The following is a 25,416-nucleotide window of genomic DNA, read 5'->3' on the forward strand; positions in this document are numbered from 1 at the left end:
TCTGCAAAAACCTCAAGTAAACTTTTTTCACGTTGTCATTATGGGGTGTTGTGTGTAGAATTCTAAGGAAAAAAATGAATTTAATCCATTTTGGAATAAGGCTGTAACATAAGAAAATGTGGAAAAAGTGATGCGCTGTGAATACTTTCCAGATGCACTGTAAGTGTTGTCCTGTCCTTCATGGGAGATTTGGAAGGTTGAAGGGGACAGTATTCGGTTTTCAACAACTTGGTCCACTACCAAAGCAAAGCTGGCAAATATCTGAGAAAATGTACTACTAAGTGTGCCTACTCTTTAAAATCTTCTTTTCCACTGGCTATTTCATGATTTGGGGTGTCACCATAATGAAGTTAGAATGTGATTGGAGAGAGAGATCCATTTCCAGTCATCTCCTTATTACTCCTAAACTCCTGAATATCCTTCTGTAGCACCTGCTGCTTCTTCTTTCGGCTGCTCCAGTTAGGGGTCACCACAGCAGATGTTTTCCATATCTTGCTGTTGCTCTGTTACACTCACCACCTTCATGTCCTTTCTCACCACATCTATAAACCTTCGTCTTAAGCCTTACTCTTTTCCTCATGCCTGGCAGCTTTCTTTAACATCCTTCTCCCAATATACTCAGCATCTCTCCTCTGCACATGTCCAAACCAACACAATCTCGCCTCTCTGACTTTGTCTCCCAACTGTCCAACTTGAGCTGACCCTCTAATGTACTCATTTCTAATCCTGTCCATCCTTGTCACACTCAATGCAAATCTTAACATCTTTATCTGGTTTTTAGTCTTCATCTCTAATACTCTCCTTAGCACACTGCTTTCCTGTTTTCCACAAATGCCAAGGCCACTGGAGTCTCTCTATTATCTTTTGCAATCGCTTTTTCACTGCTAAACTCACATTTAATCCATTTTGTTCATGTCACACACCTGTCTCAACACCTTAATCTCTTCAATTTACATTCTTTCAGTCTCCTGTCTGATTGTTCCTTCCCTTTCTGTATTATGCAACATTGCTATTTCACTGCCATTTTATACCTTTTTCCATTTACTATTGCCGTTATCCTTTAGTCCTTTCAGTTTTCAATTCTTATTCCATCCATTACACAACACACTGTGTACCGATTTTTTTATGTTCATATCATACTCCATGTATCTCTGCACTTCTTGTTCCTTCTCTGTTCCCACACTTAAGATTAGCTGCAAAAAGTATTCTATTTCATCACTTCCTTGGCGGTCTTGTATTACAATAAACAAAAATGGGTTCACTCGCACTTTGAACCCCTATTTCTGTATCACACACAACTACCATACTTGTTACAACAAACATGTTTTTATTATGTCTTCTGTACTTCCCAGATACCCCCTTCCTTTTTCTTGTTTTCAGTCTTCAACAGCCATTCTATATCTTTCTCTCTGTGTAAAAATGAACTAATATGAGAAAACAGCAAACTAAAAGCAGCAGACTCAAAATTAATATCCAATTTATTCTTAACCATTTTTGAGGTTTTCAGTAGACAAGAAACACAGATGTCCTGTTTGTCTCATTTGTTGAGGATAACCAACCAGCCAACCACAGCACGCAGAGGACAAATAAAAATGGGACTATACAGTATCTGTGAAATTTAGCTGGAGTGCCTTAGAATTATGCACCTCACTTTTATCCATTCAGTATCTGATATGAAAGTTTTCTAAGGCCGAATTGGATGTTGGTTGAATGTCTGGTATTAGGGTGGACATTGTGGAAAACTGGCAAAATATACTTCTTATACAAACTGGCACTTTACTGTCTCACAGAGCAGAGTCACAAAGTCACCAGGAGAAGGACAGGCTCACTTGTGTGAAGAAAACTAGGCAGCTCATTGCCAACTAAGAAAAGAAAAAAATGGTATTTTATGACCACAACTCTGTCCAGCTGCTTTGCAAAGAAGTTCCATTTAAGGGTGAAACGCTTGCTGGATGTCCCAGTGGGTCATAAGTCGTGGGAGTCTTCCTGCGCAGCAGAATGAACAAGAGGTTTTGAAATGCAATCTTCTTACTTGGTTCCACACAAGAACGTGCAACAGTCTTCAGCAGGCAGTCACATACTGCTAAGGATTACATAGCTGCTTAGTTCAGACAGTTCTGCCTGGCTAAGGAGACGATTTTCATGACTAAACAAGCAAGAAAGATTCATGATGTGTGATGAGAAAAAAAGTGAAAGGAGAACATCTAGGTGGTTTCTGCTATTGAAGGGTGTCTACAAAAGCATCAAACTCATCAATATTCTTCTCATATAGAGCCAGCTTCTCTGGTAAAGAATCCTGGACAACAGAAGGGAAAAGAGACTTGAAATAACCAAACATGGGTAATGCAGCAGTAGCCCTGCAAAGTGTGAAGCCTTCTTACCAAATCTTCTGCCATTGACTGTGCACTCACATCCACAGACAAGCTGCTCAGCTGAGGTGGATTCTGGAACTCGCGATAAAAGGTACCTAGATCCATGGGAAGGAGGTCATCCTTGGAGAAGGCAGGTTTCTGCAAAAGAGAAAGAGCTAAAGTTTAACATCCAACAGTTTATGCCACTTATGACATTTAATTAACGGTTCTATCCACTTACAGTCGTTAGCTTCATTTAGAGCTTAACTTAAATTTTATTTATTTATTTTTTTTATAAAAATGGTCACTTAGCTCTTACAAAGTCCACCATTACAAAGTCATCTTGTGTCTGGCCGCTGCTGCCACTGGAGCCATCTGAGTGCAAGCTGCCCTGAAGTGGGGACTCCGGAGGTGGAGAATCATTGGGGTGGAGCTGACAAGAAAACAAGTCTAATGACCAGTGGGATAAGGGTGCTGGATTTGGGGCTAAAGCCCTCAATTTTGTGTGCTTCAAGCAATTACTGCACTAATGCCAGTACAGCAGACAAAACTAGCCTTCAACTAAACACAAAAATGTAACTTTTGTTTGTACACACAGGTAAAGGACAATCATCTGAATATATCTCACCATGATGTCATTCTCCTCCAAGTCAAAATTCTTTGGTGCAAATGCAGCAAAGGGAAGGTCCAAACTGGCTGTAGTGACCTGAAACAATAGTGGAAATAATATTCAAAGGAAAAAAGTAATTGTTATTCTCATGACGAAAAGACAGTAAAAGATGCAAAATTTCCAGCCTTCATCAGAGCAGACAACAAAGATAAAACATCTTACTCACCTTTTCTTATCAGTACTGAAAGTATTATTTACTCTTTGTTATTAGAATAACATTAAAAGCACAGAGCAAAGAAAACACCTGAGAACACAAAATTGTGCACTTGTTCCAAGCTGAAGCAGTCATGCATACAAAATTAGGCTACATTAGGTGATAATTACTCTATATGACTTACTTTTTTTCGTGTTTTAATTCTCAGACTGTACATCTGAGCAATAACTGTAGCATTTTCTAGGTTTTCCTTTGATTTTCATTGTGTTGAGAAATTTTACACATGTGCAGTACTAATTCCTTGTGAGCTAATGCCTTCCCCAGGCAATAAATGAATGATGTTTATCGTGGCTTTATTACGTTCAAAATCAAGTCAATTGTGCATTTTAAAGATCCTACAGAAAATGCAATTTAGGGAGTTATGAGGGTATTCCCACCTGCAATTTAAAAAAAGGGGGCAAGTAAGAACTATCACAGAGGATGTCAGACTGCGTTGTACCTACCGAGTGCAGTAAGGTGCGGACAATCGGAGTCTGGTAACGTGTGTAAAGCTGATGTGAACAAGTCTGAGATCAGAACATCCTCAACTGCACTGTCTCACACAGAACTGAAAATGGACTAGACCAGGGGTTCTTAACCTGAGGTCACATAAATATTAAAATTTATATTCACTATACAGCCCAGTACTGTTGATTTAGAGTAGCTGTAGTAGATCTGTTTTAATTTGCACAAGAGGATTGTATTTCATAATTATAATGAGTGCCCATTACTTTTTGCATAAAAAAAAGGTTTTTTTTTTAGATTATTTAAAGTTTAATTCATATACTTTGTATGTAATACATATATGAGACAATCAAATCTCAACAAATAAAGTACATTATATTCATTGCAAGCAAAGTTGTGTTTATGTGAATATTTCATAGGAAGGGGTCCATAGATTTCATCAGATTCTTAATGGGGTCTGCGACTCAAAAAAGGTTAAGACTCACTGGACTAGACAAAGACAGCATGGCACTTGATGTGCTGGGGATGTTTTTTTCCTATAGGGCTTGAATTTGCTAGACAAGATCTATCCATGATATTATGTTGTAAGTGTGTACTTATGGGGATTATTATGTAGTTATATTATTTTTTGTAAGTGCACCCAAGGTAAATTTTTGAAACATTTAACCTTATGATATTGGGGGAGGTATATTAAGAAACCACTTTAACCTGTGCTGTTTATGTCTGTTACTTCTTACAGTTTAACCAAAAGTTGCCTGCCTGCCTGTTTCTTTTTGGGTGCTTAGCAATGTTAACTGCCACTACCCCACACCATTTCAAGTAGCTTTGCAATGTTCGTTTGGGAGAGGCAGGGCCTATATGAACACATTTTAAATGGCACAATGACAAGGGAAAAGACTTTGGTGGAACATTACAAGTCCTAGTTTTACCTGAGTGGTAGGTTTGTTGACAAGTGCCCCTACTTTTCTTATGAAGGTTGCTTCTAAGGCATTAGTGGGAGAGCTGCTCTTTGTCTCATTGCTCCGAGTCATTGCTTCTGTTTCTTCACCACTTAAAAGGAAGAGAAAAAAAACCAAACCATTATGAAGCAGGAAAAACCCAGTGTCGCACCACTTGTGATTCATACTACAATATGGCAGCTGTCAGTAATTCTACAGACATTTTGTGTCTTTTCTCTTCTTTAAGTTTAATAAAGTGGGGAATCACCTGCTGGAGGGTGTTGCTGGTACATGTTGAGTCGTATCAGCAGTATTGCATGTTGAGATTTTTCCGTGGTCAGCAGGTGTACCATGGAGTAGTTGCACAGGACCAAGTGGAACTCCACCATCTTTGCCTTGATTCACAATCTGAAAATTGGAGCAAAGGTAAAATTAACACAACACAATAATGAGTTGCAGACACATTTGGGAGGTATTGTAGAAACTGCTTTAAGAAGACATTTAGCAATAAAAAAGTATCTTGCAGTTGAGATCATCCCACCTGCAGTGTTTGTAGTTCTCCTTAGATTGCCAGACTATCCAATCATTTACAATTAAAGGAGGGAGGAGGCGTCTCTTAGGTTCATTTCTGACAATCTAACTGCAGAGGGAGCATCATTTAAGCACTGCTTTTACCTGGTGTAGATGAGTGGCATTTAACACTGCAGGACATAAAAGGTCCGCTGATCCAAGTGTTGGAGGCTGATAGGAGAGACGAGAGCTACACAGCTGAGAGAGAGAGAGAGATAAATAGAATTGGGGTTGGGAGCGGCAAGGAAGTGAGAAGATGGTGGAGTGGATAAGGAGTCACATGAGGGATGGAGAAGAAGTGAGGATGGAAGCATAAACTATTCAGTGCCCTGTGTCAAGTGCTACTTTGCTCCCTTACTCATGCAACTAGCTACAGCTTTATAAACAGTTTTTCAACTTTCCTAATTTATTCACAATAAATTTTGTTGCTATCCTCATTCAGACCCCAAACAACCTCATCCTGTCTTCAATGAAAGCTAAATACTGAGGGATACCCAGAGGCTGAAGCTTACACAAAACAGGTAACTGACCAGTTATGCTACCTGCTCTGTGCATAGAATGACATTTACAGTGATATTCAAAACTCACTTGGTGTGAAAAAGCCAACCCCATCATGGGGACCTTCAGAGTGTCCATCACAGCAGGTTTGGGGTTCTGTAACTGTGTCTTAGTAACAGAGAACACACACTGTACACAGTGGGACAAGACGGCAACAGCAGAAAAAGAAAGAGAAAGAGGAAGACAGGGCTTAGAAAATGAAAATTGCATTTTTGGCACCCCATTCAGAGATCCATTCAGTCCTTTCTGTTGCCATGTTCAGAGGTACAGTCCTTCCTCACTTACTCCTAAAGAGGATGCAGTTACACATGCAGTTGATGCTACCGATTACAACTGTAAACATCTCTTTCATCACTCACAGGCACTATCATTTTTTAATGCTAAATTCAAAGATATTGCTTATATTCTATTCATATTTCTTAACTGGAAACTACAAAGATGTTAGTCATTTATTATTCATAATTACTATTGTGAAAACATAAAAAGATGTAATTGAACAAAATGTATGTGTGTATAGAAAATAGGACAGAATGATGAAACTTGTTTGTGTTTTGCGTACGTGACAAAAAGCATGTATACTTTCTGGAAGTTTCTTTTGATGATGTGTGTGACAAGAAAATATACCTTTAGGGTAATGACTTTACAAAAACTGGAAAAGTACAATGAGTCAGGATGCTATTTTTTGCTTACATGGTCAACGATCAGGAGATTAGAAAGGTATAAAAGAACAAGGACATCTGCGCTCGAGGCAGATGAAGTGCGGTGTCCTGGGACTGTGTTTCTCTGACATTTTACCCTTGCTTGGTATGTATTAATAAAAGGTTTTGACTAATTTTAATTTTCTTCTCTGTCTTCAGTCACAAAAAGTGTCCACAGTTTTGGCGCCCAACGTGGGGCAAGAGACGGCCGGTCGACTCCTCCGGCGAGACCATTTCAGTGATCCGTCTTAACAGCGGACTGCCGTTAACTTAAGATATCCGGCAGCAGAGCATGCAGCTCCGGCAAAAGTTAGGACTGCCCTGTCCTGAAACAGTTCTTGCGTGAGGAGCCCCTGGTCTCCTCTTTGCTACATCCACGGTGACTGAACGGATTTCCAGACAGAGCTTGCACACTTCCAGGCTGGGGTAAGCACCGGGGGATTTCCGAATATTTTTTATTTTCTAAATAACGGGAGGGCGAGTTTCCTGTTGACCGTCTAGTCATACTCATATCTCAACGGGTTGCTTAAGGTGATGGAGACTTGACCCAAGCAGTTTGACGCATACGAAAGGTCTGACGAAAGGATACTGGCCTCACCCATATCCTAGACTCGGCTGGACGTATTGATGTAGTATTCTGCTGAACCGAATCGGACACGAAGTCACCTGAGCTGGAATCCAGGGATGTGAGCGGACAGGCTAACGGGACGAGTAACGGGGTGGTATGGAAATAAACCGAAAAGAGCACAGATTACAGGATTGCTGTTAGGAACGGAATGATACGTAGCGCTATGGAAGATATGTAGCTATGGAAGATATGTAGCGCTATGGGAAAATAAATAAATCTACATACGGAATAAGCAACAAAACCGTGTTCTCCTGGGAACTGGATCAGGACCGATAGTTAGGTGTCTCCCCTTGAAACTAAGAAGGGAACAGTTTAGGTTTAGTGAGTGGCACACTTAATGCCTCGCTGATTCATACGTACAAGGGATTAGGCGAATCAGTATATAGTTGGAAAATTAAATACAGAACCCGGGAGAGCAAGGGGATATAATGGGAATTTATAACAGTAAGCCTGTTAATCGCCGCACAGGGGGATCAAAATCATTAATGCTGGAAGGATTATTGTCGGAGGATCAACAGACGCCCCGTAAAAATGGGTCTCCTAGAAAATTAATAGAAAAGAAGACAGGTTTAGATTTCAAGAAGGCATGTAAGAAACGGAATAGACAGAGTGGTGGGCGTTGGCCAATAGAGGGGACAGGAGATGTAAATAATAGTGGACCGTATCGAATCGATAGAAATTTAGAAGCAGTACCCCTTTTTTCCTATTATTTTTTTCCCCTCCTCAGAACCGACCTCAGACACCTCTATTATCCCCTCCTCTATTCCCCATTCCGATTGCCCCCCCCCCCCCCCCTGCACTACAACTAGCAGAAGTTTCCCCTGATGAATCCCCAGGCACAGATCACTATGACCCCTCAACCCATCGTGATGACTCACCCTGTACTAGACAAACCCCCGTCTCCAAATGCACTCGAAGTCAAACCTCCACTCACAAACCAGCTCCAACTTTTTTCTCTTCTGATCTTTCACATTCACTTACTTGCCCTTTCATAGAAGTTCCCAATCCCCATTATAACCCTGCCCATCCAGCTGGACCCCAAAATCCCACAACAGTTATGATAAATCGGAATTGGGATATCCAAGAACTAAAAGATGTCGTGAATGCACTTCCAGATCCAAAGGAAGTAGGAGGACTAAAATTTGTTGAACAACTTGATCAATTAGATAGCATGTATAAGCCTAATGCTGCTGAATGGACCCAGGTACTTCGTCGAAAGTTTGGGACCACATGGGCCACTGTTAGCAGGGGTGTCCGCAATGACATTCCATGGGTATGGAACCCAGCTTTAACTCGAGGACAGGGGATAGGTGGAGAAGGCGAATTTAACCCACAATGGGAGGGGTTGAGACAAAATATTGCAGAAAAATATAAAAAAGGAACGAACTGGTCCCTTATTTCTGCTGCAAAACAAAAGAAAGACGAGACGGTTGATGAATGGGCACATAGGATTCAAGACCTTATGGCTAATCACTCGGACTTGGGAAATGCTGATGACCGCACCCGAGCTGCAGTTCCACCTTTTGTTTCCGGCTTGCGCTTTGATATACAAAACAAGGTCTGCACTTCCTGTATTGAGTGGGAAAGTGCCACGTTTGATGAAGTCAAACGACATGCTGAACAGGCCGAATCGAACTCTCATGCCAAATTATTGGCAGCACAGATGAACTATTATACCAGGAATGCTCCTGACCAAGGTCGAGGATATGGCTTAAGAGCAAGGGGACGAGGACGAGGAAGAGGACGAGGTGGTTTTAGAGCTCCTCCTGTTGACCACACTAAGAATCCTTTTATTCCCTCTCCCTTTAATTCCAATGCTAATTCCTTCTCTTGCTACGCTTGTGGTGAAACTGGACATTTTCGTCGGGAGTGCCCTCACAGACAGCAACAGCCCCCACCTCCCCTTATTCCACCTGTTTCCTCTGACACCCCTGACTAACAATACTGGCCATAGGAAAACGCTGGGACCTCCAGCCACTCTTTTCAACTACCTTTGCTCACCCATAATTCAGAGACTGATCCTTTACGGACATTGTTCGTTGATGGCACTGAGACTGTTTTCTTAATCGACACTGGTGCCACTTGATCTACTCGCTAGCTGGCAAAGGTCCCTACCTCGAACAAAACTGTTACTGTGCTTACTGCTTCTGGACAACCTCACCTTTTTCAAGTATCAAAACCTCTTCAAGTCCAGTCACGTCCTGGCGGACATACCTTGTTCAACCCCAAGTTGTTGTGTCAAATTACCCCTTACCCCAAACCCTCTTTTAGATATTTCCCCACACACCATTCTCCTCAAAGCCCTACACTCTTTTTCCCCTTGTTTTTTCCCAATTTACAGGCCCCTGACATTTTACACTGTACTGCCCAATACTTCCCTATAGAAGTAGACACCACCTGGCTAGAATCTTTCCTTACTTCTGGTACTTGCCCCGAAACCCTTCACATCTACTGTGTTTTTATTTCATCCACAAAGGCAGCTGCTTCTGTTCATCTTACATGCTCACAGCACATATATTATCTTGGCAAAATAGTGCCTCATTTTTCCTTAGCTAAATCACACACTGTTAATGGGAGAAAATAGGGCCATGGGTGGAAAAATGCCTTGAAAGAACAGACTGGTTACAAATTACTCCGGGTATTTTTGATACTCCTGACCATTTAATAACTAAAGTAGTGTTTCAAAGGATAGCCCACTGTGAGCCTCTGGTGATCCACCCGAAATCCTCCTTCCGCCCGCACCGTGCCCAATATCCTTTGTCTCCCGAAGCAGAGGCTGGCATCTCCGCCGTACATCCCGATCTCGTCAAACGCGGTACCGCCGATGGACATGGACCGTCATGCCTCAGGGATACAGAGAAGCCCTTTGTGTTTCTGGTTAAGCTCTTGCCCAAAATTTAGAAGGCGTCTGGCCGGAAAAAGGTAGTACATTGATACAGTATGTAGATGGAAATAATATGTAGCGCTACGGAAAGAAGATTGTACAATAGATACTCAGAAATTGTTGCTGTTTCTGGGGGAAAAATGGCCATAAAGTTTCTAAGGTTAAGCTGCAGCTAAACAAAACAACAGGTTATGTCTGTTTTAGGTATTCTGGGCTACTACAGACAGTGGGTTCTAAATTTTACTGAAAGAGCACAGCCGTTGCAACGACTGGCTGAGAAGGCTCTGTAACCTCAAAGCTACTCTTTTATCTGCGCCCGCGCTAGGTTTGCCTGATCATTCTCGTCCATTCACTTTGTTCGTGGACGAAAAGCAGGGATTTATGAATTCAGTACTGACGCAACAACATGGAGATAAACAAAGACCGGTGACTTATTTTTTCTAAAACAAAACTGGATCCAGTGGCCGCAGCATTTCCTCCGTGTCTTCGTGCTGTGGCTGCAACAACAGAAGCTGTATTAGTAAGCACGGATGTAGTTCTCATGAAATTTCTTCTGTCTTTTTCTTTTTTTCTTGTGACGTGTGTATTTGAGAGGCTGTTTTATGTTTGTTTGTCCTGAAGAGTGGAACTTGCTTTTCTTCAGAGTCCATTTGTTTCTGTTTCCTTTGCTGCATTGTTTCCAAATATAGTGTAAATATAGAATAATACTGGGGTGAAGTGTGTTGAAAATGGTATGGGTGATTTTGTGTGTTATAGAGTGTATTAAAGGGATCCCTATGAGTATCAGAATGTACTCTGTACTTTGTCAAATGCTACAATTGAAAAATGGAGCGCCCTCAACCAGTTACGCAGTGGTCCAAGGGGACCGCCTGCTGGAAGCAAATCAAATTTCATAAAGCTAAGTGCACAAAACAGCTGAACTCGTAGCACTCAAAAAGCATGTCAGCTGTCCGAAGGGAAGATCGTAACAATTTATACAGATTCCAGGTATGCTTTTGGAGTCTGCCATGATCATGGAACACTATGGAAACTAAGGGAATTTAAGACCAGTCCTGGAGAGCTCTAACTAAAAACTGAAAAAGATAATTATCGATTTGTGTGATTGGTTTAGCGCAAATGAATGTCTCCACTTTTGTTTAAGGCTTGTAAATATACAAAAGTATTTTTCCTTTTAAACCCTGATCAAGTTTGAAGGGAAAATGCTCTTTTAATAATATTACATGAGAAGGGAGACAAGTTTTTTGGCGATAAGCAGAATGTGTCTAATTGTGATATGAATGTGTGTGTCTAATTGTGATATGAATGGAAGTTGTGTATTTTAGGTACTATAAAGGAAGAGCATGGTGACGCAGTGGTCAGCACACTTGATACGAATAAAGGTTCAAGCACGTATGTTTTCCTTGTTAATAATAAGCATGAAGGAAAAGACGCGTTTAAGTATGTTACATAGATAACTTTTAAGCACAACTTAAGACCAGTACTGGCAAACCCATCCAACATCAGAAATTGATCGAATCCCTTTTAGAAGTTATAACCAAACCATCGGAGCTAGCGATTGTTAAATGTCAAGCTCACACAGGAAAACAGGATCCTGCTAGCAAAGGGAATGATTTAGCTGACCACTTTGCTAAAGAGGCTGCATATAATAACACACCAATTTCTTTATTCCAACAGAGAAATGACCAGGACCCTGATAATTAAATTATTTCTTTACAGAATGCAGCCACGGATATCGAAAGGAGAAAATGGTCCAAAGAAGGGTCCCTCTCTGATGGAGTCTGGACTCATAAACACACTAACAAACCTTTTCTCCCAATGATTTTCTCTCTAGTCTTGCAGGTTTGCGAACCTCGTTGAAGGAAATCCACCAGCAGGTTAATCAAGCCTGGAGGACCAGCCCCCTTTCCAAGGATTTACCAATTCCTTTGGGCACCTGGATCCTGGTTCGAGATACTCGGAGGAAAACACTGGCATCAGCCTAGGTGGAGAGGATCATTCCAAATTCTTCTATCCACACCACACGCCGTGAGAGGGACTGCCTGCCTGGATTCACGCCTCACATTGCAAGAGATGGCACCCTTGATTGCTGTGCTACTATGTTTTTCTTTTCCCTTGTCTACTGCCCTGGTCACCTTGACTTTCCCGTTAGGAATCACCACATCAGTGCAGTTTGATTTCTGCTCTATTATCAACTGTGGGACTGGTCAACAAACCCAGTGGACCGGATCTGACAAATACGTGTGTATGAGGGGAAGTGACTGCGACAACTGGCAATGGGTTTTTGCTAACACTGGAACTGAGAACTGGGGTTATCAACCTTTTTGAGGCCCAAAAATACGGTTTGAAAAATCGGTTTTCTATCATAAAAAGGACATGCCTCTCATTGTATGTGCTGACAACCATTGTAACTCAGGTATTTATGTATTAGGGGTATATGTATCTGAAACAGACCCTTTAGGGAGATTTCTAATTAAGATTGACGATCCTGTTACTAACACCCCTCATTCTCTGGCACACACACCCATCTCCCCAACTTTTGGTTTAGATTTTTCTCCTGTTAGGATTATGAATATTTCTACCCTTTCATCCACTTTTTCAGTAGAAACTGGTTATGGAGATCAGAATAGATGGTTGCAGTGGGTTCTCTATTCAGCTAAAGCAAGTTAATCGTTCTCATTGTTATGCATGCGCTGCAGCCCGTCCCCATTTAGCTACAGTCCCTTTCCCATTATCTAACATTTCTGACCCCGTGGGGTTGCCCTGCCTTCTGTATTTACTTCCAAGAAACCCCTCTCTGGTTCAAAGTGTTCTAATCTATCTATTCTTTTTCCCCCCACCCGTCACATGGATACCCCTATGTTTCAAACTCACGAAGGAAATTATACATGTTTCAAATCTTATGGAACGACATGGGTAGGAGAATTACCATTTTCTTTCTGTTCTCAAACTTTTCAGGTTAACTTTTCTCTGAACACCGTTCTGTCTTCCTTTCCTCTCTCCCAAACCACTCCTAGATCAGATATTTGGTGGATGTGTCGTAGGTCCAAATTATTTGCCACCTTTCCCCCTAATTGGTCTGGTACCTGTGCTCCAATCCAATTAGTTATGCCTTTTAGACTTCTATCCTTACCTCCCTCTCCTTACATGGCCCTGGAGTATACATAGATGCTATTGGAGTCCCTAGGGGTGTCCCAGACAGATTTAAAGCTAGGGATCAGGTCGCAGCCGGTTTTGAATCTATCATACCCCAAATTACTATTAATAAGAATGTAGACTGGATTAATTACCTTTATTATAACCAACAACGTTTCCTTAACTTCACCAAAGACGCTATTGAAGGCATACATGAACAGCTTGATCGTACTTCTCTGATGACTTGGCAAAATCGTCTAGCCTTGGACATGTTACTTGCCGAAAAGGGAGGTGTCTGTGCTATGTTTGGTGATGCTTGTTGTAAATAATACCGCGCCAGATGGATCAATAACTCGTGCATTGGCAGGCCTCACTGCTCTCTCTAAAGAACTTTCCACTAATTCTGGCATTACAAATCCCTGGGATCAGTGGTTTGCATCCTCCTTCGGATCCTGGGGACAATGGATAAGATCTGTTTTTATTTCTTTGGTTGTGACATTTTGTCTCCTCCTCCTGGTTGGTTGTTGTATTATCCCTTTGTTTCGCTATATAATATCTAAGTACTTTACCGCCTCTATGGAAAGGGCATATGTGCTACATGATGAGCGCATGTCTCGTATAGCTTCTTCCATTTTCTCTCCCCTTTCCCTTTCATCAACCATTTCAAAATAGAATTTATAGGCCCACATCATTTTTGTTCAAAAAGGGAGGAGTGTGAAAACATAAAAAGATGTAATTGAACAAAATGTATGTGTGTATAGAAAATAGGACAGAATGATGAAACTTGTTTGTGTTTTGCGTACGTGACAAAAAGCATGTATACTTTCTGGAAGTTTCTTTTGATGATGTGTGTGACAAGAAAATATACCTTTAGGGTAATGACTTTACAAAAACTGGAAAAGTACAATGAGTCAGGATGCTATTTTTTGCTTACATGGTCAACGATCAGGAGATTAGAAAGGTATAAAAGAACAAGGACATCTGCGCTCGAGGCAGATGAAGTGCGGTGTCCTGGGACTGTGTTTCTCTGACATTTTACCCTTGCTTGGTATGTATTAATAAAAGGTTTTGACTAATTTTAATTTTCTTCTCTGTCTTCAGTCACAAAAAGTGTCCACACTATATTTAAAAGGCTCCGTCAATCTCCATTATTTTAGTACTCTTAATACTGTATTCAAAAAGCCGAACAATCATATCCAACACCATGACCAAAGACAACAAGTGTGATCAAGTGATGTCTGAGGTGCATTAAAAACAAAAATACTACATGAAGCAGCTAGGTCCATAAAAGCATTGATATGAATATAAGAAATAATGGGTGGCACAGTCTCACACCTGTTGGGTCTGCTGCAGTACAGATTCAGTAAACGTTAATCTAAGCATACAGTGTGCATGTTCTCTCTTTCTTTGCAATGGCCTTCCTCATCTCAAAGATGTTTGTGTTAGGTTAACTAGCAATTGTGAACTGGCCCAATGAGAGTGTATATGCAAGCAGACTCTGCAATGACCTGGCACTCTGTCCTGGGTAGACACTTGACTTGTGCCTAGTTTTGCTAGGATAGGGTCCAGCCTCTCTTGTGACCTTGAACAGCAATAAACAAGTTTGATAATATTATGTTATTTATTTGATCACAGTTAGGTGTTCATACTTATAAAATTAGACACTCAACAAGTTGGGTGCTGTGGACACTGTCAACTGCCAATTGATAAGGTCAAGGTTTACATTTTTTCCCCTTTTTTTAACAAATTCTTCCAAAAAAAAAAAAAAACCTAAGCCATTGTGTATTTTAAGGCTAGCTTTACTATTTAAAAAACATAAGAGGCAGATCTGTCCTTCACCAGTTATTAAATGTTTTTGGTAGTTATCAAAATTCACTACATCTATAAGCATTGCATTTTAATATTTATGTTGCATTGTAAAGCTAAACACACACTACTAAACTGCCAATTTCAAAATTTAGCATTCCATATAATAATTATTACTATTATTATTTCTTTGAAGAATCCACATCTTTGTTTCTATATAAGTGAACAATAAGTCACCTGTTTGGCTACCATACTATAAATGTCCTCATGAATGATACGCTAATTTCCAAAATATTGACATGCTTGTATTCATCTTCCAATACACTGAAAACATGTTCAATATAGTAGAAAGATTAAAATATTAAAGATCTTTTTATAGATTTAAAAAATAGAAGCACAAATTAAAATTTTAAAAAAGTATCTCACTCTCTTGCGCTCCCTGGAAATGTCTTCACTTTCATGTTTTCTCTGTAATGTGAAAGGCTATATGGTATATAAATGAGTATTTAACTCAACTGCAACTTGTTCGTAAAAAGGATTGTCACTCACTCACAATGATCAAAAAAGAGACCATCTCCTCATTGTCTAATGCTTATAGCAGCCATGTCACATGGACTTAAGAAGCGGTCATCCCACCTGAAACTAAGCATGATTGAGCCCGGCCAGTACATGGATTGGAGATCATCTAGGATAAACTTGTGTTGCTGCTGCAAGAGGTGTTGGCAAGGCCAGCAGGGGACACTTACTCTGTGGTCTGAATGTGGATCCCAATGCTCCAGTACAGCGATGGGGACACTGTGCTGTAAAAATGACACAGTCCTTCAGATGAGACCTGAAATTGAGGCCCTGGCTCCCTGTGGTCATAAAAGATCACTGGGCATTGTTCATAAAGAGCACAGTGTAACCTGGTGTCCAGATTAAATGGTCCTCTATGGCTTAGCATTTCTGGGCCCCGATTATCCCCCAACTCTAACTGGCTCTCTGTCTCTCTCACCACTTCACTACCCAATAGCTAATGTGTAGTGAGTGTACTGGCACAAAAATAGCTGCCATCACATCATCCACTCACTGTGTAAATCACTCTGAGTAGTGAGAAAAATACTATACAAATGTAAAGAATTATTATTAGTGTTATGAATTATTAGAAAGCAACATAATGAGAAAACTTGACACACAACAAAGACCAGTATAATAGGAAGTCTAAACATGCGATTCTACTTCATTAAGAAAAGAACAGTAGAATAAATAAGGATGTTCAAACTACCACTATGCCCATGTCACTATTTAGTTAAGAGTGACATTGTTCCAAAAATCTCCTCCAAATTTTATTTTTAATCCAGTCCAGGGGCCTCATGTATAAACGGTGCGTACGCACAGAAATGTTGCGTACGAACCTTTCCAAGCTCAAATCGCGATGTATAAAACCTAAACTTGGCGTAAAGCCACGCACATTTCCACGGTAACTCATTCCTTGGCGTACGCAATTTATCCGCCCGGTTTTGCAGACTGGCAGCACCCAGTGTCAAAGTAGTGCTACTGTTCCTGTGTGATCACCCTTTCTTTCTTAAATCCACATTCCTGGCGCGGCTTTATAAATACACTGAAATTAACTGCATATTGTTTATTAGTGTAATGCATCTGATTGTAATTAACCTGTAGCAATATAATGGTCCAGGGAATAGCCATAGTATTCCAAATACCATAACTGCTTTAGCGTTGTAACTCTCACTGCATCTTCTTTCAGCTGATCCCGTTAAGGGTTGCCACAGCAGATCATCTTTTCCCACATTACTCTCACTGCACCACTCGGAGTATTTATATCACTGTATCTGAGTGGGAAATCACAGCAGCAGCTGATTGGAAAGAGAATTATCGGTACACAGCATGAAGCAGACGCTGCCTGAGCCACAGCAAACGCTTTAGTCCCTGTACGGACTTCGCGGTTTAGAAACAGTTTCATCCCAAGAACTCTAAACACACTAAATCAGTCCATCAAGTGCTCCTTGTAGAAATATTTGGACTTATAAGTACAATTACCCCACTGTAAACTTGCACTACAGTTATAATATTGCACAACCTGCGCCACTTTATAAAGCGTGTATTTACATGTGATGACGGTATTCATTTCTAAGACGAAATGCAGCAAAACATGTTGATTATATTATACAGATAAAACTTTAACTTCATTTAAATAATCTGTATTGTTAATAATTAAACATGTGAGGACACGGTGCCGCAGCGCTAGCTAGTTCAGTAATTGTTCCTGCCTTGCGCTGTATTATTGCTGGTGCTGACGCGACACTGGAAAGATAGACGGATATAATAATTAAACACGTACTACTAAGATATTTCAATGTTCCTTAAAAGTTTTGAAGAATCGAAGTTCTAAGCTTACAGATGGCTTCACGTCTATTACATAGCTTATTGTGTGGCGATTGAGTTTTTGGAGCAAGAAAAGTAAGGACAGGAATTGGAGGTTAGTACGTTTGAAAGAGACAGTACTGCTGTGATAAATTATTTAATTGAAGGTTGCGCATGGCGCAGCAAGCCTCTTGCGTGAGACATGAACAAGCACTGCGCCACCGTGTTCCCATGTTTAATAACATGCTTTCATTCCTATCATCATGAAAAAGATATCACGTATATATCTCAGTATTTTAATTATTCAGAGAGCTGTAATATCACGAATGTAATGGATTATGTGTCCTGTCGGAGAAAGAGAAAGCCCGTTTAAAAAGCAGGTAGTGATTCATACACATAGAGCACATAGAAGATCAAATACAGAACAAAGCATTTAACATGCCACTTTAGTTACAATGGGATTTGAGAAACTAGTAAATTAAACGATTTTAAGATGAAGTTTATGATGTTCTACTTTAATGGCAAAATAAACTACGTGATTAAAGTGGAAATTTCGAGATTAAAGTTGACATTTCGTGCTTTTTTCCCCACTGTGTGCCTTTTTTTTTGTCTGTACCCTAATAAGCTTTCATATGACACTCAGACGATGGGCTACGACTCGCTTTTTCACGGCGACTTTGATATGTGATTTCTTTTTTATTTCGGGCACTGTGCGACTTTGTGAAGTTGAGCCTTCGAGTTTCTCCGACACTCTGTCACTCGATCAGCTTCCTTTTGTTGATTATACCACTGCTTAAACCAACAAATAGTACGTTTTTCCTTTGCCTCCACTTGGTATTCGCTGAAATTCTTATATTTTCTCCCGTGCTTCTCCCATTGTCTTTTCACAGAAGGCTATTTATATTGATTTGCATATTCAAAGAGGCGTAATTCTGGGAAGAGTTGGGGCGGGACAGAAGGCGCGTGCACGTGCGTTACTTTTCACGCAAATCGGGATTTATGTAGTAGAAGAACGTGAAAGTATGCGTGCGCACAGATTCCTGCATCTGGATTTTTCTGTGCGTACGCACAATCCCGCTTTTGTGCTTACGCCATGTTATAGTGTGAGTTCTACGCACGCCGTTATACATGAGGCCCCAGGTCTCTACTTCAACAAGGTGACTCAGTAGACATCTCTGCTCAAAACTAAAGAGGTTTAATATCTAATATATTTTGTCAGACCAAATCATGCCTAATTTAGAGATGCACCAGGCTGATCTCTTCTGCAGACCTCTTAGAGATTCTGTCTTGAATAATTAAAAGAACTGCACACAATACTCCAAATGCAGTTGTCACTGTCGCATTTTACATTTTAACCATATTGGCATTTGTTAATATTAAACCATTTTAACAATAATTTTATAATTTCACTGGCATTTTAACTATTTTTGTTGATTACATGGGAATAAGAATGTTGTGCCAAAGTAAATGCGTAAATCCTTTTCAGTTTTCTTCCTGTGTGCCAGTGTTGCCCATCTTGTATTTATAATTCATGATTTTTATGCCTGAAGGAAGCACTTTACACTTGTTGGCATTTTCCAACAACTTTATATTAATTATTATTCTGAAGGCACTTTGGCATAGCTTAAAACATCTAAAAGACAATTTAACAAGGGGCATTTTGGTAGTTTGTATATGATAGAGGCAACAACAAGATTTGTATGTCACTTTAGATTTGCATTCAAAATGAAGACTGTTTTAATCAGAAAGTGTATAATGGTTAATATTTAAGTGAAAACTACATTATCTTTGACTCTGCAGTTGCAAAGCACTATACTGAATAACAAATGCACCTTATTTCTAAACAAGAAAGATGTATATATAGTGTAGGATCATATACAATCCACAAACATAAAACTAACCCATATGAAATATGCTATGGGTCATTTATCTCTTCTTCTAAAGCAATAACAGAACTGCATAATAACACCACTGACACCCAATTCATATTGAGAAAACTGACAGCAGTATCTTTATTGGTTTTTAAGTGAGCCAGGACCTGTCTCTCTGCTACATACATTGGCCAAAATGAGTCCCTTATATAGCAGGGACACTATTTACTGTTCTTGTCTAAAACAAACCAGTTTTGCCATTTTCATGTATGTCTTAGCTAAGTAATGAGGCAGCACCATCACACAATGCTCGGGTTTATTTTAAACAAAGCTACTACATATATTAGACGTTTAGGTGGCACAGTGGACCCGATTTAAACTTCTAGCCATTTAACTATATGGAATTTAGACAATCTTCATGTCCACTAAGTTGTGTTTTTTTTTCTTTTTTTACCTCAATAGTCCAGTTTCCTCCCACATTCCAAGAATACACATGTTTGGTTAACTGGAGGGTGTAAACTGGCCCTATGTGAATGAATATACCCTGCAATGGGTCCTGCCTTGTTTTTGATAATACTGGGATAGGCATTTGGCCTAAAGGGACCATGGAATAAAAAATGTCAGATCAGAACATAGAATGATGCGTAAAAAATTAAATAAATAAAACTATAAGCAGATGCAGTGGTTCTGCATAGAAAAGTGGTGACACATGAGTAATAAATTCTAAAAAGTGCATGATTTATTGGTTCACAATGGGGCTGTATATAAAGGCTGATAGTATCAGGCAAAACCTCCACAACAGCAACGGACCCTGAAATGCATCCTGTGACACATACAACCACAGTTTGGTCATCCAGGGATCCAAGGAGGCAGTGGTATAGAGGATAAGAATTAAATTTTAGTTGCTACCACAAGGTGTTCCCCAAACACTCAATTAGAAACAAACGGTGAAGACATCATGCAGACGTTGCTGGGCAAGCAATGTGTTTTTGGAGTATGGCACCAGACCTTCAAGCCAAAAATATGCTATAAATGGGGGCAACATTTCCTGGATATACAACGTACAGTGCATCCGGAAAGTATTCACAGCGCATCACTTTTTCTACATTTTGTTATGTTACAGCCTTATTCCAAAATGGATTAAATTCATTTTTTTCCTCAGAATTCTACACACAACACCCCATAATGACAACGTGAAAAAAGTTTACTTGAGGTTTTTGCAAATTAAAAATCAAAAAACTGAGAAATCACATGTACATAAGTATTCACAGCCTTTGCTCAATACTTTGTCGATGCACCTTTGGCAGCAATTACAGCCTCAAGTCTTTTTGAATATGATGCCACAAGCTTGGCACACCTATCCTTGGCCAGTTTCGCCCATTCCTCTTTGCAGCACCTCTCAAGCTCCATCAGGCTGGATGGGAAGCGTTGGTGCACAGCCATTTTAAGATTTCTCCAGAGATGTGGAGAATGGGATTCAAGTCTGGACTCTGGCTGGACCACTCAAGGACATTCACAGAGTTGTCCTGAAGCCACTCCTTTGATATCTTGGCTGTGCGCTTAGGGTCGTTGTCCTGCTGAAAGATGAACCGTCGCCCCAGTCTGAAGTCAAGAGCGCTCTGGAGCAGGTTTTCATCTAGGATGTCTCTGTACATTGCTGCAGTCATCTTTCCCTTTATCCTGACTAGTCTCCCAGTCCCTGCCGCTGAAAAACATCCCCACAGCATGATGCTGCCACCACCATGCTTCACTGTTGGGATGGTATTGGCCTGGTGATGAGCGGTGCCTGGTTTCCTCCAAACGCGACGCCTGGCATTTACACCAAAGAGTTCAATCTTTGTCTCATCAGACCAGAGAATTTTCTTTCTCATGGTCTGAGAGTCCTTCAGGTGCCTTTTGGCAAACTCCAGGCAGGCTGCCATGTGCCTTTTACTAAGGAGTAGCCCGATTGGTGGATTGCTGCAGAGATGGTTGTCCTTCTGGAAGGTTCTCCTCTCTCCACAGAGGACCTCTGGAGCTCTGACAGAGTGACCATCGGGTTCTTGGTCACCTCCCTGACTAAGGCCCTTCTCCCCCAGTCGCTCAGTTTAGATGGCCGGCCAACTCTAGGAAGAGTCCTAGTGGTTTCAAACTTCTTCCACTTACAGATGATGTAGGCCACTGTGCTCATTGGGACCTTCAAAGCTGCAGAAATTTTTCTGTAACCTTCCCCAGATTTGTGCCTCGAGACAATCCTGTCTCGGTCTACAGACAATTTCTTTGACTTTATGCTTGGTTTGTGCTCGGACATGAACTGTCAACTGTGGGACCTTATATAGACAGGTGTGCGCCTTTCCAAATCATGTCCAGTCAACTGAATTTACCACAGGTGGACTCCAATTAAGCTGCAGAAACATCTCAAGGATGATCAGGGGAAACAGGATGCACCTGAGCTCAATTTTGAGCTTCATGGCAAAGGCTGTGAATACTTATGTACATCTGCTTTCTCAATTTTTTTTTTTTTTAATATTTTTATTTTATTAATTTTCATTTTAATCATTCCATACAAACAGATCAATTTATAACCCAACAAATTTGAAGACTAATCAAACCCCACCCCTGATAAGGAGAGCTTAGCTAAAGGAAAATTGCTTTAGGCTTTTTAATAAGGCAACATTAAACAAAAGAAAGGGAGAAGTAAATATCTATGTAAATAAGAGACGGAGAAGGGAGTTAAATGCAATAATAGTTATTTCTCTTATTCTAAAATAATATTGATTAAATCCTGCCATGTTTTGAAAAATTTTTTTTTTAATAAATATTGCAAAAAATCTCAAATAAACTTTTTTCACGTTGTCATTATGGGGTGTTGTGTGTAGAATTCTGAGGAAAAAAATGAATTTAATCCATTTTGGAATAAGGCTGTAACATAACAAAATGTGGAAAAAGTGATGTGCTGTGAATACTTTCCAGATGCACTGTATCATGTTGGGTCAAACACCACTTGACAAGCATGGCCAATTGTCATCAGTCATAAGTGAAGGTGCCACAGACTATGCTATTCAAAAATGTCATCCAGGAAGCCATCCAGCATTAATTTAACATAAAGGGTAAAACACTATCCAAAGACCCCAGTCCACGGCAGTTTAGGTGGTTAAGCCAAACACCAGTTTAAACATAATGGGCAATGGTAATAATTCAAGGATACCATGAATGGAGTGCCACTTCTGTGAGTTGTCTGCCAAAGGTCTGAGCTATAGCTAAGTGATCCATGCTGGATGCAACATTTCTACAGACAGTGGAAATCACTTACACCCTGTTTCACAATCCACCAATTCCCCCATGGTATTGTACCTCCAGTCCTCCCCGTCCCATTTGGAATAATAGCCTTCTTGCAATAATTATCTCCAGCTTTGTCCAGCTCCAACATAATTGCTTCAGACGTGTGTTTGGTTGTACAGGGGTGACCACTTACCCACATGAATAATAATCAAACTCACCTAAATGAATTAATGACTAAAAACATACCTGTCATTATTGGCATACTTCAGCAGAAACTTAACATGGTGACCACAGAGAATTCATTCTGGGTGATTTTTAAATTTTTAGGTGAAGCTAAACACATGAATTTCTTTGGTTGCAAAAATGATTTAGATATTAACCGAATTATTTAAAATTAAAATAAGGCTTTGTGCACTCTCATCCACTTCCAATAGCCCAAGCATTAATATTGTCTGTCACTTTTGACACTATTTAAAACCCTTTCCTTTCCAATTCCCTGATGCCCAAAACCCAATTTATAAACATATTTAATCTCATTTCATCATTAATATACTTCACTCAACATAGCTTGTTCATGGATCTATTCTATCCCCCGTTTACTTCCAGTTCTTTTCAGAGACTCTCAAAAATTGCTACTTTGCACTTACTTTCCTATATTTAATATCTACTTCAATATCTTATGCTTATGTACTTAGTTATTTTTTTGATCCTGTTATCTTTTTCCTCACTTACTTTTCAGATTTGTTCACGGACTTCAATCACCACTAACTTGTTTTTCCCAACACCTGCAGAAGTCTTATCAATACCTTCACTTGTTTCCAATACCAACAATCATTCAACTCCAGCAACAGTTAAAATTAAATTAATTAATTTTATCACCTGTGATGGAGGGGAGGTAGAGAATGATGTTGTACACACTTCCTGCGAGTCCTCAACACCAGGATACTCCAGGACTTCATCTCCTGCTGGGGTCCTACAAAACAGAAGAATGGCTAGACTTAATGACCAGTAGAAGAAAAAAAAAACTTACAGCTCAGCATTATAATCAGAGAACACCTTTTCCATATTATTCTCATTATATAAGACATGCGGCCAGTATTTCCAATTAAAAACAAAGGAAAAACAATTAAATTCTTTAATAAAAACAAAGCACAAAAGATATGTATATTTCCCATCTTTACTAGGATAATACATATACTTTTATACATCAACATGGTACACTTGTCAAAATAACTACCAAAAAAAAAACACCAGCAATTTCACTTCTACTGCCATTATTTCATTTCATCATTTTAAATTGGTGATGAAAGCTGATGGACTAGACTATTTTCAATTTGTTGATTATTTTCTGGACAAAGAATACAGAGTACCAAATATAATACTGAAATACTTGTCTGTTTACCTGTAGGTACAGGGGTGCATTGGTCCTACAGTAACAAAGGGCCGGTCTACAAAGTGATCAACAATAATTCCCATGATTGGTGCAGCACGCTCAAATTGCCTGCAACAGCATACAAGACTGTGTTACTCTGGAGAATTAGGAGGAGCCTACAGAGAGACAAGAAGGCCCGTTAGTAAACTGAATAAAAGGCAACATGCTTTAACTGAGGCTCTGTATACCGCACCTTTTGTTTCTGAAGAAGATTAATAAGGTTATGACCAACTATGTTTGTAGGGAATTATGTGCCAGTTCTCCAGGTATAATTATGCCATTCTCTAGTTATAATCCCATCCAGAATAACAAATCTTGCATACCGTCTCTTTTTCTCCTCTCATTTGAGTTTTATAAAATACCAAATTGTAAAACAATTAATACCTCTAGGTGTTGTAATAATAAGATGCTATATTTGACAGACCAACAGATTGCCTACAGCCCATCCTTTGGTTATCACCATGCACTTCTATCTGAACTATGCAAGCAAAAGCTCTGAACCAACTACAGTGATTCTCATTGCTTTACTCAATGTATTTAAAATGGAAAAGTTGTTTAACATTCAGACAGTCTTTACCCAAGCCTGTCAATAACCTACCCTTTGGATTTTCTTACCAGTCAACAATAGTTATGGTGGATGGACTACTGTAGAATTGCTTCAGAATGCTCCCCACCTAAATGCATGCTTCTTACACATCATTTCATGCTGGCTCACTGTAGATAATTTAAAAAAAAAACAAACAAAAAAAAAATCACCTGGTTGACATGAAGGCAAGATTGGTTCTATATGCACAGGACAAGGTGATGGTCCCAATTGGTGTCCCAACTACTCCAACCCGTACAGTTTGGAAACCTGCAGTGAATAAGACAGGACATCAAACTCTGGCATTTTTATTAAATGACTAGCAAAATACCCGCGCTTCGCAGCGGAGAAGTAGTGTGTTAAAGAGGTTAAGTAAACATATATATATATATATATATATATATATACATAAACATATATACATATATATACATATCTACATACACACACACACACATATATATACAGTGGGTACGGAAAGTATTCAGACCCCCTTCAAGTTTTCACTCTTTGTTATATTGCAGCCATTTGCTAAAATCATTTAAATTATTTTTTTTCCTCATTAATGTACACACAGCACCCCATATTGACAGACAAAAAAAAGAATTTTTGAAATTGTTGCAGATTTATTAAAAAAGAAAAACTGAAATATCACATGGTCCTAAGTATTCAGACCCTTTGCTGTGACACTCATATATTTAACTCCGGTGCTTTCCATTTCTTCTGATCATCCTTGAGATCACCTTCATTTGAGTCCAGCTGTTTGATTATACTGATTGGACTTGATTAGGAAAGCCACACACCTGTCTATATAAGACCTTACAGCTCACAATGCATGTCAGAGCAAATGAGAATCATGAGGTCAAAGGAACTGCCTGAAGAGCTCAGGGACAGAATTGTGGCAAGGCACAGATCTGGCCAAGGTTACAAAAAAATTTCTGCTGCACTTAAGGTTCCCAAGAGCACAGTGGCCTCCATAATCTTTAAATGGAAGACGTTTGGGACGACCAGAACC

At 39.8% G+C, this 25,416-nt stretch overlaps 1 protein-coding gene across 4 annotated transcripts in view; it reads right to left on the bottom strand.

Annotated features, from left to right (window-relative positions):
* Nucleotides 1-1,460: 1,460 nt before the first annotated feature.
* atg13 (ATG13 autophagy related 13 homolog (S. cerevisiae)) overlaps nucleotides 1,461-25,416 on the bottom strand; it is a 32,191-nt gene continuing 8,235 nt past the window's right edge. For 2 of the 4 annotated variants that reach the window (XM_028794316.2, XM_028794315.2), the window contains exons 8-18: nucleotides 24,575-24,671; nucleotides 23,789-23,887; nucleotides 23,266-23,359; nucleotides 5,776-5,874; nucleotides 5,293-5,385; nucleotides 4,886-5,025; nucleotides 4,609-4,729; nucleotides 2,980-3,057; nucleotides 2,671-2,784; nucleotides 2,382-2,510; nucleotides 1,461-2,296 (exon numbers count right to left, since the gene is read on the bottom strand). In XM_028794316.2, the coding sequence (XP_028650149.1) occupies nucleotides 2,219-2,296; nucleotides 2,382-2,510; nucleotides 2,671-2,784; nucleotides 2,980-3,057; nucleotides 4,609-4,729; nucleotides 4,886-5,025; nucleotides 5,293-5,385; nucleotides 5,776-5,874; nucleotides 23,266-23,359; nucleotides 23,789-23,887; nucleotides 24,575-24,671 (1,142 nt within the window). In that variant the 3' untranslated portion in view covers nucleotides 1,461-2,218. The remainder of the gene's footprint in view (nucleotides 2,297-2,381; nucleotides 2,511-2,670; nucleotides 2,785-2,979; nucleotides 3,058-4,608; nucleotides 4,730-4,885; nucleotides 5,026-5,292; nucleotides 5,386-5,775; nucleotides 5,875-23,265; nucleotides 23,360-23,788; nucleotides 23,888-24,574; nucleotides 24,672-25,416) is intronic. The other 2 variants (XM_028794318.2, XM_028794319.2) reach the window with 2 other exon arrangements.

This window comes from Erpetoichthys calabaricus, chromosome 2 (genome assembly GCF_900747795.2).
Source record: "Erpetoichthys calabaricus chromosome 2, fErpCal1.3, whole genome shotgun sequence".
Lineage (NCBI taxonomy): Eukaryota > Metazoa > Chordata > Cladistia > Polypteriformes > Polypteridae > Erpetoichthys > Erpetoichthys calabaricus.